The 14,716-nt window shown below is 40.0% G+C and overlaps 1 protein-coding gene across 1 annotated transcript; it reads right to left on the reverse strand.

Moving 5' to 3' along the window:
* Nucleotides 1-138: 138 nt before the first annotated feature.
* On the reverse strand, nucleotides 139-13,765 carry lpcat3 (lysophosphatidylcholine acyltransferase 3). Its single transcript, XM_061049272.1, has 13 exons — nucleotides 13,606-13,765; nucleotides 10,671-10,778; nucleotides 8,825-8,931; nucleotides 8,309-8,402; nucleotides 7,998-8,035; nucleotides 7,055-7,233; nucleotides 6,836-6,944; nucleotides 6,658-6,744; nucleotides 6,192-6,355; nucleotides 3,372-3,519; nucleotides 2,866-3,021; nucleotides 1,214-1,354; nucleotides 139-1,124 (listed from the first exon to the last, which is right to left on the reverse strand). The coding sequence occupies exons 1-12, from the start codon at nucleotides 13,688-13,690 to the stop codon at nucleotides 1,238-1,240; spliced, it is 1,392 nt and encodes a 463-aa protein (XP_060905255.1). The 5' UTR covers nucleotides 13,691-13,765; the 3' UTR covers nucleotides 139-1,124; nucleotides 1,214-1,237.
* Nucleotides 13,766-14,716: the final 951 nt, after the last annotated feature.

Below are 14,716 nucleotides of genomic sequence, written 5' to 3' on the forward strand. Positions count from 1 at the left end.
CTGCTGTTGAAACAGAGGAACAGGCCATAGGTGAAACACAAAAGTGGATTTTCAGTCTCACGTTTGTCCGTCTTGTTTTGTTGTTTCCAGTTCAAAATGAGATGATTCCTTGATTTAAAAAAAAACAAAAAAAAACAGCCGCGATATTCACGGAAATTGAAGTGAATACATGATGAGCCAGAATAACTGTAGTGGCTGTACGTTGAGCAGTTTGCATGCTTCCTTATGAAATGATCCACTTTATACTTCTGCGTATCACAGAGCTAAACAGAGGGCGAAGAAGAGGGTACAAAAAACTGAAAGATCAAACCAGGAGAACAATGTAAATTCATTCATGAAATCTTATCCAAAGCTACAAAATGTTTGTTTTTCTTCATAAAAGCTGTTAAAACGCTATAAAATCAAGTGTTTTTTTTTCTTGTCACCAAACCAATTTATAACCTAAACAAAAGTTCTATAAAAACATTCATTAATACAAGGCCATTTGACTGGGGGGGGGGGGGGTTAGTGTTCAGTAAGTGATTTACAGTGCCTTTATAACCACCGACAGCCATTTTCGACACCCTTTGATTACTTTTATTACGATCATTATTGTCTGAGTTTTGCAGAAAGCTGGAGCCTTTTGTATTATTATATCAGAAAGTGTGCTTTGCTTTTACCTCCTGTAAAAACCTGCTGCTGCTCAATAGATGTGGGTGCTTTGGGTGATTTGAGACAGAAATGAAACAAAACAACAACAACAAAAAAAACATCAGAGCCAATGACAGACTCTGAACCCGTGACTGGTGAGTGCAAATCTTTGTCGACAGCATGTAAGTCTCTCAAGTTCTCTTTTAAAAAAAAAAAAAAAAAAAAAAAGGAGGAAAGAAAAATTGACAGACAGGAAACCGCCCGATTGGCTCACAATTACCCCATGTGGCACGATGGTCATTTCCTGTAAACATTTCTCAAAATGTTTATAAAAACACCCTCCCATTTAAAACACAAAAATATATAGAAATTTATTTTTACATGGACATATATATATATGTATATATATATATTACTAAAGGCCTTAAAATATTTTCCATTCTGCTCCTTGAAAGTCATATTTCCCTTCAGTGGATATTCAGCCTTAGACAGACCTGGAGGAAAACACATAGATATGTTCAAACATTTATCCTTGTCTTGTTTCCCTTTTCTAGAACATCATTGAACATAAGCACCTGCTTACCATGCCAGGTCTTAGTACCGACTTTTAATCCTGCTTCTGGCTCCGTTCTTTCTTCGGCACCAGCGCCTTCCGGAGGTATGGTATGATTAAAAAGGCTACGAGGAAAAATACGTGACCGCAGAAATACACGGATGAATACACCTGAAAAATAAAAAAGAGACAGAGAAGTTAACTTTAATTCCTCATGTACAAATCTCATAACATGAAACCTGATTTGTCTCCATAACACTTTGCACAGATTGATTAGGGTCTGTCATTTTAGAAGATTCAATCAGTGAATCGTTCTGTGATTGACCAAAGCCCTCTATGTGTAGAGATCTTATAAAGGATGTGAAAAAAGGCTAATAAGAAGTTCAGTCTGCTAACTAGGGAACTGGGTATGTTCCTTCATGGAGGTTAACAGTAAGCTTGGGAGAAAATTGAATAACTGAATCAATTCTACAATTTATTCAGCAGACTCTTTTGTCCAAAGCGACCTACATCAAGAAGTACAACACAAGCAAGGATCGGGAGATGAGGAAACAATGTCGGTAAGTGCTAACAAACAGCGTTAAGGCCGATCGGACACAAGTGTTGCCAGGCAGCGCACAGAGGCAAAACATGTTTTTTTTTCCCCACTTAAATATATCGGCAACATTAGCAACAGCTTCTTGTAAGTCGCCTGGCCCTGTAACCTCATTGTGTTCAATCAAATGTGCAAAACGTTATGTCTGCAAAGCACTGCGTTGTCCAATCAGATGCTTGCATGTGCACATTCCAGGTAGACTTCTTTATAAGATGATCATATTTGTCCTGATACCCTACTTGGAGAAAAGCTGCATAGTACTTGAATAGTATTAGTGGTCCTTTTACTGTCACTTGTTCAGTTTATTCTCATCACTGACATTACTGAATACATTTCTTCTCTGGCTAACGCAGGTGTTTCTTTTTCCCCTCCCTATATATCAAAAGTTGTTCAAGGAGTTTTTCCCCAAAATGTAAGAAGGTTGTCATACACTGTGCAGAATGCAAAGCCTCCAGAAGCACATTTCTAATTCACGCTGTATAAATAAAGACTTGATTTGACTTGATCTATCGTGAAGAAATGAGAAATGATTTCCAGACTGATATCTGCCAGGGGAAGTTAAATCCTGTCTCACAGTTTGATAAACAGCTGTGCAGTGTAGTGTTTGGGAATCTGATAAGCTTTCTTTAGCTGAAACCAGTCCTCCCGGGGCATGTTTATACTAAAGTGATGTGCCGTTAAAATAACTCAAGATCTTAACTGCAGATCACAGATCATATGTGGAGGCAAAATTCCTGCTTCACAAATGGCTGCTCAAACGTCAGTTCCATTTTAGATTTGAAAGCTCTTCTGCATGCTCTTGTGTGTTTGTTTGGACTAGACGTGAAATGAAAGAGATTTGTTTATGATCTCGCAATGCAAACTGATGATATCATGATGAAAATTTGGTGAAGCAGGCTCTTAGAACAGCGTGTGTGTTGAAATGCAATCTAAGTCTTAACACCTGGTTATTGAAACCGTGTTGTCTGCATTTGGGTTTGCCTTACTGATGCATCAAAACTGGTCACAGGTAGCAAGAGTTCAATATCAAATATGAGATAAAACATATTCATCATAAGCCATGTGATGTCTGTGAGCGGCGAGTTACCTTGAGCCATTTGTCATAGGTGAAGAGGCAGAATGGCACTAAGGGGTAGCCCATGAAGAGCCAGTGGAAAAACTGCTGGACTACATAGATGAGAGGGTAGAGCGCACTGTTGGCCAGCTTTGATAGCAAAGGACTGTCTCTCACCAGTGCCAGGGCCTGTCACACACACACACACACACACACACACACACACAAACACATTTCATAATGGTTATACATCAATAAAACAATAAAATGGTGACTTGAGTCAATATGTAATTACAGGTTCATTCAGCAGTGAGGTGCATTTGATCAATAGTAATAAGAGTCTGTCTCTTGATAATGAAAGTAAACATAAGGTTTGTATGATGCAATCAAAGTGCAACTTTACATTAATGAGAAAGTATGATCAACACAAAGAGGTCAACAACTAATTTTCCATCTAATTGAATACATACTTGTGCTTTTTGAGCTTCCTGCACATACATTTCTGTTCTCCACATTTTGCATCTGCATCTGCAGCGTACCTGTCTCTCCACAGTGATGATGAAGAACTCCATGGAGAAGCACAGGATGTAACCGGAGTGATGGCCATGCCAGACCGTCAGAAAGAGGAGCGTGGCCACATGAGAAAGGGTCTTGTTACCCAGGAACTTCAATCGTTTGAAGACATGTCTTTAAAAAGAAGAAGAAAAGAACAACCGTTAAGAATTGTGGACAAACTCTGTTTCTCATTCAGAACTGCTTAAAACATCATCCATCACTGCCTACATGGCGAGCACTCACGTACCTGGAAGTTGTTGTTGCATAGCAACTGAGGCTATATTAAAGCATTGCAACAACTTTAAATGTTCTGCGAGGGTACTCATGAATTCAATGCAGAGCCAGGCCTTTTTTTTTTTTTTTTTAAATATCTTGAAGAAGTGCTCACACAAATTGTTATGTTTGCAATCCCAATACCCGTGTTTGTTTGTTCCCCCCCCCCCTGTGTTATTAGCTGCAGAGAGCAGGGTCAGACAAATAAGTACACGACGTATTGCTGTTGAAAAAACCTTGCCCATGGCCCTCAAAACAAAGTGTTTGTCAGATTATTTAAAGCACCTACCAGACACAGACACACACAAAATCAGTGTCTGATTGTATTTGGGGAGTATTTTTTGATTACTGCCTCTGCAACTGTCCAGGTGCAAAGGTGAGAGAAGTGTGAAGCATTTGAGCTTCTCTCTCTCTCTCTCAAGCTCTCTTTTTCATGCTTCAACAGCAGCCCTGTGGACACCTTCCAGGAAAGACTTTCATTTTACAGCTTATTGCTGACGGCTGACTTTTCATGCTGCCTTTTCATGTGGCCATTTGGAGAGGCTATAAACAGGACCTCATATGACACTTCATACAACGTGTTTTCTTTGAAGCATACTGTACGCCCTTATATTAAACATTGTCCTCATACTAATCAGTCAAGCCTGCGGCGTCACACTGGTGCTGTATACTGAAGTTAAAGGCCGTACATTAAAGAATGCTTGTTTATTATTCTATAAAGCTTCCAGTGTGCCAGAGGAGGACGGCTTTATAAATACAATATCAAACTTAACCCCATTTTATGTAAAACAGCTTTAATGTGTGCCACGAGAATCTGCTGTGCTGCATATGTGACTATAAATAGACATTTCTTTGTAGGTCAAACAATGAGAGCTTTTCAAATGTCATAACTGTATTTTGTCTATCAAGGGCATAAAAACTCACCTTAAGCCAACCTAACTGTCTACTCTAAAATTACAGAAACAGGCCGGCCAAGGAGCCAATAGTTTCAATTCTCTTTGTTTATATGTTGTCAGGAGGATTATGGGAAAACAACTGGCCTGATTTACATAAAAACATGGTGGACGGTTGGAAAATTGGACACTTGAGAAAATCTGACTCAGGAAAAAGCCATAATAAAAGACTTAAGTGTACCACTGGTCTCTAATTGATCACAGATTCTATTCCCCAACAACTACAAATACAAAACAGTTTTTTGACATCACAATGCCATGTTCAGGACGTATTTTCAGTCTAAGCATTTGATATCAACCAATCTTCATTTGTATAGTGTCAGCTGACACCTTAAGTTATCTCAAGACACTTAACAAAAAGAGCAGGTCTAGACCAGACTCCATTTTTTTTTACAAAATCCAACATTAATCCTCCACGAGTAGACACACTTTGTTCAACATGAGTCTGGTTCTGCTCAGCCACACATGCTGTGACTGTGTTTGGCTTTCAGAAAGAAAGATCTGTTTGCATATAAACATGATAATTACCATTACTTTACATTTTTTAAAGAATGAATGAATAACTAATAATCATGCAAAACATTTCCACATTCATAGTCCATAATAAACACACAGCTGAGATGATGAAGGTCCAGCCCTGCAGCCATATTTGGACGTAAGTATTATAGTTTTGTAAAAACAAACAGATTCTAATGAATGAGAAGATGAAATTCTGCTTAAGAGGTTCATCTACACATTTCTATCAAAGATGGCAGCCGATAATTAGATTATGTAATTAATCTTTCTTCACTAGAGACAAACTGACACTCATGAATCCACTGTCTGAAGTCAGCTCTGTGACTATTCTTTCACTCATTCTACTTCCCCCCCTGGTCCTATTTCAGAAAACGTATTTATTTTTTATTCAGCTTTATTTTTGTTTATTTCCTTTGTGTTGTTACCTGACCATTGTCTTTTTGGTGAGCTATTTGTTTTTTGTTTGTTTTTATAAACTTTTAGAAAGAAGAAAAAATTTAAGAAGATAGATTTGTATTCTGTTCAGCTGTTTTCTAATAAAAAAAATATTTAAAAAATTACAACCTGCAGATTCAATTGCCAAAGAAAAGTGGACCATTGGTATTTTTTATTTTGTAAAGTGGTCACTGTGCCTGCTCCTCCTCACTGGGTGCCTCATGCAGTTTTGGATAATAGAAAGTGAAAATAAGCTCAGAAAGCCATTGCATGGGCTGTAATGGACCATGTAATAAAGTCTATGTTCAATAAATTGCTTTGCTCACTGTGGTCATAATAAAAATGATGTCACATGCTCCTGCTAGTCTGAAAACAGCAAACTTTTAACCCCCTCCCAGGACGTCTGCCCCTCTCCCTGTAAAGAGACCTCTGGTGTAAAAACAAACTGTGAGGAGTCTGGCATCACCAGGCTCCTCCTACTTTGTGAAGCTATGCCTAATGCCTCATATGCATATTGAACTGTAATCCCTCTGCTTCAGTGTTATCATCCAAGTCAATATTAAACTTTTACTACACAGCTTGGAATACGAGGCAGGGGCCGTCACAGATTTCAGGCTGCGCACTCACCTGGCAGCCCAAGCGTTTGTGTTGATGTTGAAGGAAGAGATGGTTCCTCCAAAGAGTGGCGTGGTTTCAAAGAGCCACACCTTCATGTTGGCACAGGCGTCCCATTGGTGCTTACCATCTACTACACCGTTATAGCCCAAACCAGATAATATACATACACCCTCCTGCAACACAACAGAACACAAGTCATTTTAGTCGCTTGCTTATGTAATGTCACACCATGCAGCACAAGAACCTGATAAACTGGGACTGAAACTATGAACCTGGGCTGACAAGACCAGGGTGTGCCTTCCTGCATGCATGAGTGTATGTGTAGAGGGCAGAGTTTAATTTCCATGTGCTCTCACAGAAAAGCAAGCGTGTTAATGCAGGGTTCATGTGAATGTGGGTTTGTTTGGGAAACAAATCAGTGGGCTGCCAAAATCCACATGTCATGCAAATGTTTGCCAATGAAGAGGTTACTCACCGCTATAACCCAACAGCTGACGTATTTATACAAAATAACTTTAGCCCAGAGGAGTATAAACACACAGCGATACCAGAAAGGCTGAGCCTGTGGGAACAAAGTTTAACATTTTAGGCGATTTAAAAGATATCAAAAACATACACAGGGTGATTAGTTCTGAACGTATTGTCATTCTCACCTCATACTCATCTGTTAAGTAGTAGCCGTCTGTGTAATAGGGACTAAATATTGCATATATCGTCAGGCAGAGAAAACCTAAAGCAAATCTCTTCAGCGCTGGGATAACACTGGAGGAGGAAGACACAAAGTAAGAGCATGAAAGGGGGAAGATAATGTTGTTAACTGCAGGGCTTTGAGACATAACTCTTCATCACTCAGCATTTTCTCGTCCACTCACCTATTGGGGGGCTTTCCGGGGCAGTCGGTGAGCTCCCCTGCCACCAGCTTCTGGTAGCTGCGAAGTGTAAACTGGGGACCCACCAGGAAGCCTCCGTAGAAGTAGGAAAAGCCGCACACCTCAAGAAGAGAGGGCACCGACGGCACGGCTGCATTCCTCTGCTCTGTACTCAGCTGATCCTGAAGTTTAAGGAAATTAAATTAAAATGAAAAATAATAAGAGAGTGAAATGAACAGAGGGTAAAAGAGGTTAAGGTGGAAAACAGAGAAGGGCAAATAATTGATTTTAGAAGCATGTTGATGAGCTCAAAACAAAAGGCTTCTTTGAAAACGTTGTGCTCTAACTCAACAAACTCATAATGACGGTGAGGAATACTCTGTAAACTGAAACCCAAAAGTAACCCTTGGCATGTATTGAAAACACAATACCACAAGCACCACATTTAACCCAATGAGGATGAAATGACAGAAAGCAACAGAAGGCAAAATGAGCAGCTGTCACAAACAAGCTAGCTGTAGCAGAAAGGAACCAAACAGAGAGCAGAGTGACTTGGTTGCTCTGTGTTCTGGCCAGTTGTAGTGGGCACTTTTCATTATTTTCTAATATTCTATCAACCAAACAGTGAATTGATTTCTCGAGAAAATAATCAGCTGATTGATCAAAATAACTCTTCTTAATCTTTGTGCAAGTATCGTCTGTCCTATATTTTCTTCGCACAAGCCATTGTTGCGTTGAGGATCCATTATTAACTGATCATTGACTCTTGTGTCTGGACTCAGGCAGCTGAGCTGACTTTACTGGTTTCCTGCTGCAGATATTCTTTTAAATGAGACACCTCATCCACCTCTCTGTCACACATGATGAAAAGCAATGAGCAGAACATTCACACTGACATAATGACTAACGATAAACAGGTGAGAGCAAGAGAGATCAACCAACTTACAGGTTCCTTCCCGCCGTCATAGTAATCGAATGACAAACCTGCAATCAGAAAAAAAAAAAACAACCAGCGTCAGAAACGGTGTTAGGATGACTAATGCCGTCATGATGAGTCCAGTGAACACCTTAAAGCAACCAGAGGATGAGTCAGCAGTTAATCAAAGTGGTAATCATTCACTAGAGTACTGAGAGCTTGTTGCATCACCAGTAGCAGAAAAACAAAACCATCAACCACAATGAGAAAACATCTGCTTTTATGAAACAACTGGCTTTGGTCAAACAGTGTTTCAGTAAAGAGAGCTGAAAAGAACTCACCAACAAGTTTAAGTGTGAGCACACAATGAGGCATGGTCCATTTGATGTCATACTCCTCTGTGGCGGTGTAGTAATAACCTGCCAGCAGGTAAACCTGCAGGAAGAGAGAAAAGAAACAGTGAATGGCAAAAAAAAAAAATCACAGGCAGTGTGTTTTCAAAATGTGAAGTGGGCACATTTCTGTTTATTAACTTGGTTTCATTACAGTATTTTCAGTAACTGTGGGCAATAAACGCAAATGCATGCAAAAATAAAGGCGCTCCCACAGGAATCATGTGACTACATCACATCTATGTGTATGTCTATGTTGTAAGTGGCCATTTGACATGGGAAAAAAAAAAGTTGGTTGGTAATAACAAGTTAAATAAACTAAATGGCAGATATCTGATGTGAAACTGTGCAGACAAACTGGCTGTACCTGCACCGCTGCAGCACAGGACTAACTGGAGCTAATGCTACAAATGTAGCCTGGAGACATGGGGAGAATGAATAAAAAAAGACAGTGGGACTAATCACCATTTGAAAGGTAAAGCTGCACAGGACAGTTGTTACCGTCCTTCCCATGAGCCTCAGCATCAGGAACTGGATGAGGATGCATACTGCAGAGTGATAGATTTGAGCGCCTGGGAGAGAGACGGACAGAGAGTGGGGGGATGGGGATGACGGTGAGTGCAGTCAAGTGTGACCTGTAGGACTGGACATGACAACAGCATTTTCCCTCCACACTTCAGTATCGGCAGAGGTGGAGAGAGTACGACAAGGCAAATCCATGATACACGGCCCACTTGGAAACAAGCTTTCAAAAACAGGGATGGAAGAAACATTATTCCACAAGGAAGAAAGAGAACGCAACAGACCTGCTGTAAAATCCAAGTGCAGCCAAGACAGAATAAAGAGAAGAGAGAGATCAATGTTAGCTGGTTGTCTTTACTCCAGCGGGCCAAATTTTAACCCCCAAGGAAGCGTCAACTTTCAAACATTTATCCTTTTATTCAGAGGATACTTGAACTATTGTGGTCAATTTAGAAATATGACTTTTCTCTACAGTCAAGAAATGTGTGACAATAACAAGAATGATTCAGCAAGGAAGTCATTTGCAGAGCGATGACAGTCCAGGATTTGAGAAAGTGTCAATTAAGTGTCAGAAAACAGAGATGTCGGTTTTAGTTTACCAAAGCACAAGAAAACATGTTGTACCGTTTTCAAAAACTTTGCAGTTTTATTTGAAAAATGACTTTAAGGAGAAATACGTTTCCAGATTATTTGTTTATCATGCAACTATGGTACTAGAACTTGATCTCAGTTTTTGGGTTTTGTTTGTTGTCTAGACAACCACTTCAAGCGTATTTTTTGTTATTTTCCAACATTTTATGGAACAAACGAACGCAATAAAGTATGAAAACAATCGGCTGATTAACCAAGTTTGAAAACAGGCGTTAACTGCAGCCAGTAAATCACTTAATGTACTTCATATCAAGCTGAGCAGGAAAAGGGTCTGGCCTGAAAGTGTCTAAACAACCTTCAACTTTTAATCTTCAACTTTCCAGCCTGCTGCCATCGTCTGTTAGAGAGGCAGCTTTGCCTTCCTCCTCAAAACCAGAAATGACTCAACACTAGTTGATAATTCACTCACATGAAAAGACCCGGCCTTCTTCTGGATAACCAACAACTGTTATGTTCTTCACCAAAATGTGAGAGAAAGAGCTTTCTGTGTAAGTCCAGCAGTTTGTTCTGGACTTTAACGTTTTGAATTTCTAACTTTGTTAAAGGCTTTAAACCGAACCTTACTTTAGGATTTAGTTATGCATTACTTACAGCTTTTCAATATAATTTAAGGAGATTCACTCATTAGAAAGAAGAGCATGACATTAATATGGTCAAAGATGGTCATTAATATGCTCAATTCTCAGGACTTGAAACACAGAGTTTCTCTGTACACGCTAGTTAGAGCGTCACTCTTCCCAAATCAATTCTGAGCATTGAGTCGCCACTTTGTTTGATGCATGCACACACACACACGACAAAGAGCGATATATACCACAATACAAAAAGTCATGATGTTAAAAAACTCAACTTAACAAAAGCTTTATGTGGAAGATACTGATTCATGTTTGTTGTCAAGGAGGAACAGAATGAATGTACAGCAGTGTATCCAGACACAACCTTTGTGCATGAAAACACACTACAGCATTTTTAAACACTTCCTCTTTAAAGCTTCCTCTTAAAGCTTTAACGAAGGCCAAACACATAAGGAACTGTGAGATGATTTAAAACAGAGCTTTGGTAATAAAACACAACTTTGATATGATGATATTAATATTATTATGTCTATGCAGTCCGTCCACCCCTCGCTTCATCTCACCAAAGTTGAATGCTGCTAGAGCCAGTCCTGAGACTGCATGGAACAAGTGTACGACTGTGGTAGATTGGTAGAACAGGAACCGTCGGTACACCAGAGCACAGGGATACCCTGCAGGAGAGACAGAAACACAGGACAAATTTAAATGTTAAAAGGAGTTTCATTCCTTGACTTCATATCAGCTCTTTGACAGTCATTGTTGACACCTCCTCCTAGTATCAACATCTCCGGCCTTGTGGTAACAGATCGACACACACAGCAGCACATGTAGCTACAAACCTTGCATTTCAAAGAGAACGAGAAGCGTTCGAAGCCGAACCATGCTAAGGACAAACACTCACCCAGGATCAAGGTTAAGTTTTTTTTCCACAGAGAGTCAGGCAGATCAATGTAACTGGTCCTTCTTCACAATGTGAAGATTTTTAATTTCTGTATTATATGAAAATATCTGAATTGTGATCTGACTATTAAGTTGAACTATTTTAGAAAATTGAGCAACTGACAGCAAAGTCTTTTCTCTTTTGTTTGACCCCATATGACAATATTTAGAAAAGAAGAAAATACAGACAGTAATCAATCGAGAAATGCCGATTCATTTTTGATGAAGGCCTAGCGCCGAAACACATCCGTTGCTGTTGTTGTTACTGTTTACCCAGATTAAAAGAAACCTAAAGGACATTTTTACATGCTGACTTTTTGTTTCTTTCAATTCATTTTCGTCCCTTGAAAATATGCCACAAATGACACAAACTGTATGTATGAGGTTTGTCCATTCACATATAAAAAGTGACCTGCAATGGGCATATTTCACATTACGTTTCAAAAACTATTAGCACATACGTTCACAGTGACACTGCAACAGTTTAACAGTTCAGTGCTAATTTCTGTATTTGCAATATTATCTTTTACACTATACATCAACGAGAAGGACTTTGCCTGTAAATTGATGGACTCTTCTGATTGGATGACGTAACTTGGCCTCTGCACCTTTGTTCTCCCTGGGACTACAGGAGATACATTATTACTTGATAGATATCAAGGCCGGGCCAGTACAATCTCCTTTGATTTGTAATATAAAAGGAACACTCCAGATTCATTGTAAGGATACCGCTATGGAGTTTTTAAGATTGTGTTATTTACAACAAATCCTGTGAAAAGACCGAGACAAAGAAAGAACTGATGAAACTATTCTTGATACAGCGGATTCTTCTTTGCCATAGACCTCTTTGCCCAAACGGACATAAATGGGCCATGCAATCACACTGCATGACGAGTTCTTTCATAGTGATGAAAGGGGCCACTGTAGTTTATTTGAATAAAGCCTGCATGGTTTTGCCTGCTGCGGTCTTTATTCATTTCTGTGCATCTTTATACAAGCAGGGTACGTATTTTCAGTAGTCTGGGTAGTCAGGCAATTAATGTTGGCTTGCAGTGCTTTACACTTTTAGTGTCCTTTAAAAAAAATGTGGGGATCGAGTTCATCTTTTTCCTATGTACAAAATATTGACAGACAGTAAAATATGTCGCCTGCCGCTTGATTTGGGAACATTAGGAAAAAAAAACCTTTTGCATTTTAATAAACCACATATATAGTCTTGTATGCTTTGAGTTGTGCAAGTCTCTTTAATGGGATTAATTCAAAGTTGTGTTGGTGTGTTTTAAGCACCATCCAGAATGATATCTGCATTAAAGTCCCACACAGACACAGTTCATTGCTGTGTAGTTTGTTTCCCCGCTAAAGCATTCGGTAGACAAAGACATAAATCATTGCATGGGAACACTGACGAAACCACCTGGTATTCCAGGCTCTAGTCTTGCAGACAAGGCAGTTACTATACAATATTATGCAACACACATTGGGCAACATTGTGAGGAGCATGTAACACCCCTGACTAACGGGTTTCTGGCATTAGCCAACCCAAAGTCTGATCAGAGTGGCCACGTTATGACTATTGTATTGTACTATGGCGAGAGAGGCTAAATCGAGAAACTGACGTGTGAGAGCAAAGTTCAGAGAGGACAGCATGGAGGGCGTCCTCCCCCACCCCATTACCCCACCCCACACAGACACACACACACACACACACACACACACAGACACACAGACCCCGACCTACTTGTCTTAAAGTAATGCAAACAAAATGGAAACAACAGAACATGTAAAAACTTTTACATTCAAATAAAAGCATTCAGTAAACTGCGGCCTAGTTCCAACAGTTTATAACCCAGTTTATAGTCAGCCTCCCCTCAACTCAACTAGTGGAGTGGAAAATGGAGGGTTGGGGGGGGACATGTTTTGGCAGCCTGTGCCCAGTGTCCTTGTCAAAGCAAATCCCCCCCCCCCCCCCCCACACATCACTGAGGCTATTATTTTCACAAAACACCCGTCACATAGATTTATGCTAATTAAACAGCTCACAAACTATTTCAGCCAACTTAAGGAAGTCGTGTTTAGACAGGATTTTAACTGTCTAGCTAAGCAGACCTGAATGCCAAGTGTGTTAAATTGTCCGACTATTAATAACTAAATGCATTAAAGCAGCGTGGCACCATACAAAACTCCCCTTTCTGTAAGTTTATTGTCACAGGTTAGCCACTGGTTATGATGGTTGACTGGGAACACAGGCTGCTTGATTTGTGTACTTTAAAAGCTCAAGTTTTCTTAAACAAATCAGTTGATGCGAGGAAGCCCGTGATTTATTTATTTAATGGGAGTTTAATTTGTCTACCTTCATAGTGGTAGACTAGATCAAAACAACCGGTTTGCAGCCTGTAGCTATGTGTCACGGTTTGTACCTGACTGAAGCCTGATGTTAGCAGTGAGGGGAACTTCACAGTTACACAGCGCTGTAAGAGCACTTCAGCGTGGCAACGGGACGGCTACCGTGTTCCCTAACAACCAGAATGACTCGTAACTTATTGGTAAAGAGGAACTCACCGATTAAAATAGATAAAATGAGTCGAACCGCTGGCTCCGGTGAACCTAAGGACTCCGACAGACTCTCCAGCAAGGGAGCCGCCATCTTTCTTGTGGGCGGAAACGTTCCTCGCAACGATTCAGTGAACTCTACTGACTCACGGCAGAATCATCCACACATGTACATTCCGCTTTTTAAAGCCCATTCGCGGTCACCTCCTTCAAAGCGCGACGGTGTGGTCCTCCTCCCACCTGTCCTCCAATCATGCGCACTCATCATCCCTTTCGGCACACTTTTATTAGCTGGTGCTTCAACAGGAAGGCGATAAATAGGCTGATAAATAAGCTTTGTGCAGAAGACTGCTACAAGTACAACAAACCAGTTAACTAGTACAGGATCGCTTTTAGAGATTAACTCTTTAATCCATACAGACGTGACCGTGGTGTAAGAGTGCCCCCGTGTGGTAACCTTTTGGAATACCAATCCTTATTATTATCCTTAATATTTTTAAACATTTGTAGTTATGAGTCTCACTTGATGATGACTATGTCAATGTCAATCAGAATAAATAAGAAAATAAGTAAGAAATAAATAAATAAGAAAGTTGTTAAGTTGTTGGAGTCAACTTTGTGACATTTTCAATTGTTTTTTATTAATCTTGTAGTCATCGGTTGTTAAAAGGCAACTAGGTGACTGCCGAGAAATGCATGTCTGTCGAGGGTTGCATGCATCCTCGCAGGACAATTAAAAAAAAGGTAGACACAATATCTACACTGGCGAATTTTTAATCTACCCTTAGAAGACTATGCTGCCGTATTTTGTATCCACCATTAAATTTACTCCACATACACTTAAGAGTCAAATGTAACCTGTGTGTAAAGGATGTGTTCTGCGTTGTGTGCAGAAATAAATCAGGAGACAGCTCTTGGATTCTGGTTCTCTGTATTCAACAAATAAAAGCACATATCAGTCCTGTGTGTGTGTGTGTGTGTGTGTGTGTGTGTGTGTGTGTGTGTGTGTGTGTGTGTGTGTGTGTGTGTGTGTGTGTGTGTGTGTGTTGTCAGAGTCGAGCATCTCCCCTCTCGGCTCCCCTCTTTGTTTACATTCACACATTAAACATTCATTCAGAAA

The sequence above is a fragment of the Labrus mixtus genome, chromosome 11 (assembly GCF_963584025.1).
Source record: "Labrus mixtus chromosome 11, fLabMix1.1, whole genome shotgun sequence".
Taxonomy (NCBI): Eukaryota; Metazoa; Chordata; class Actinopteri; order Labriformes; family Labridae; genus Labrus; species Labrus mixtus.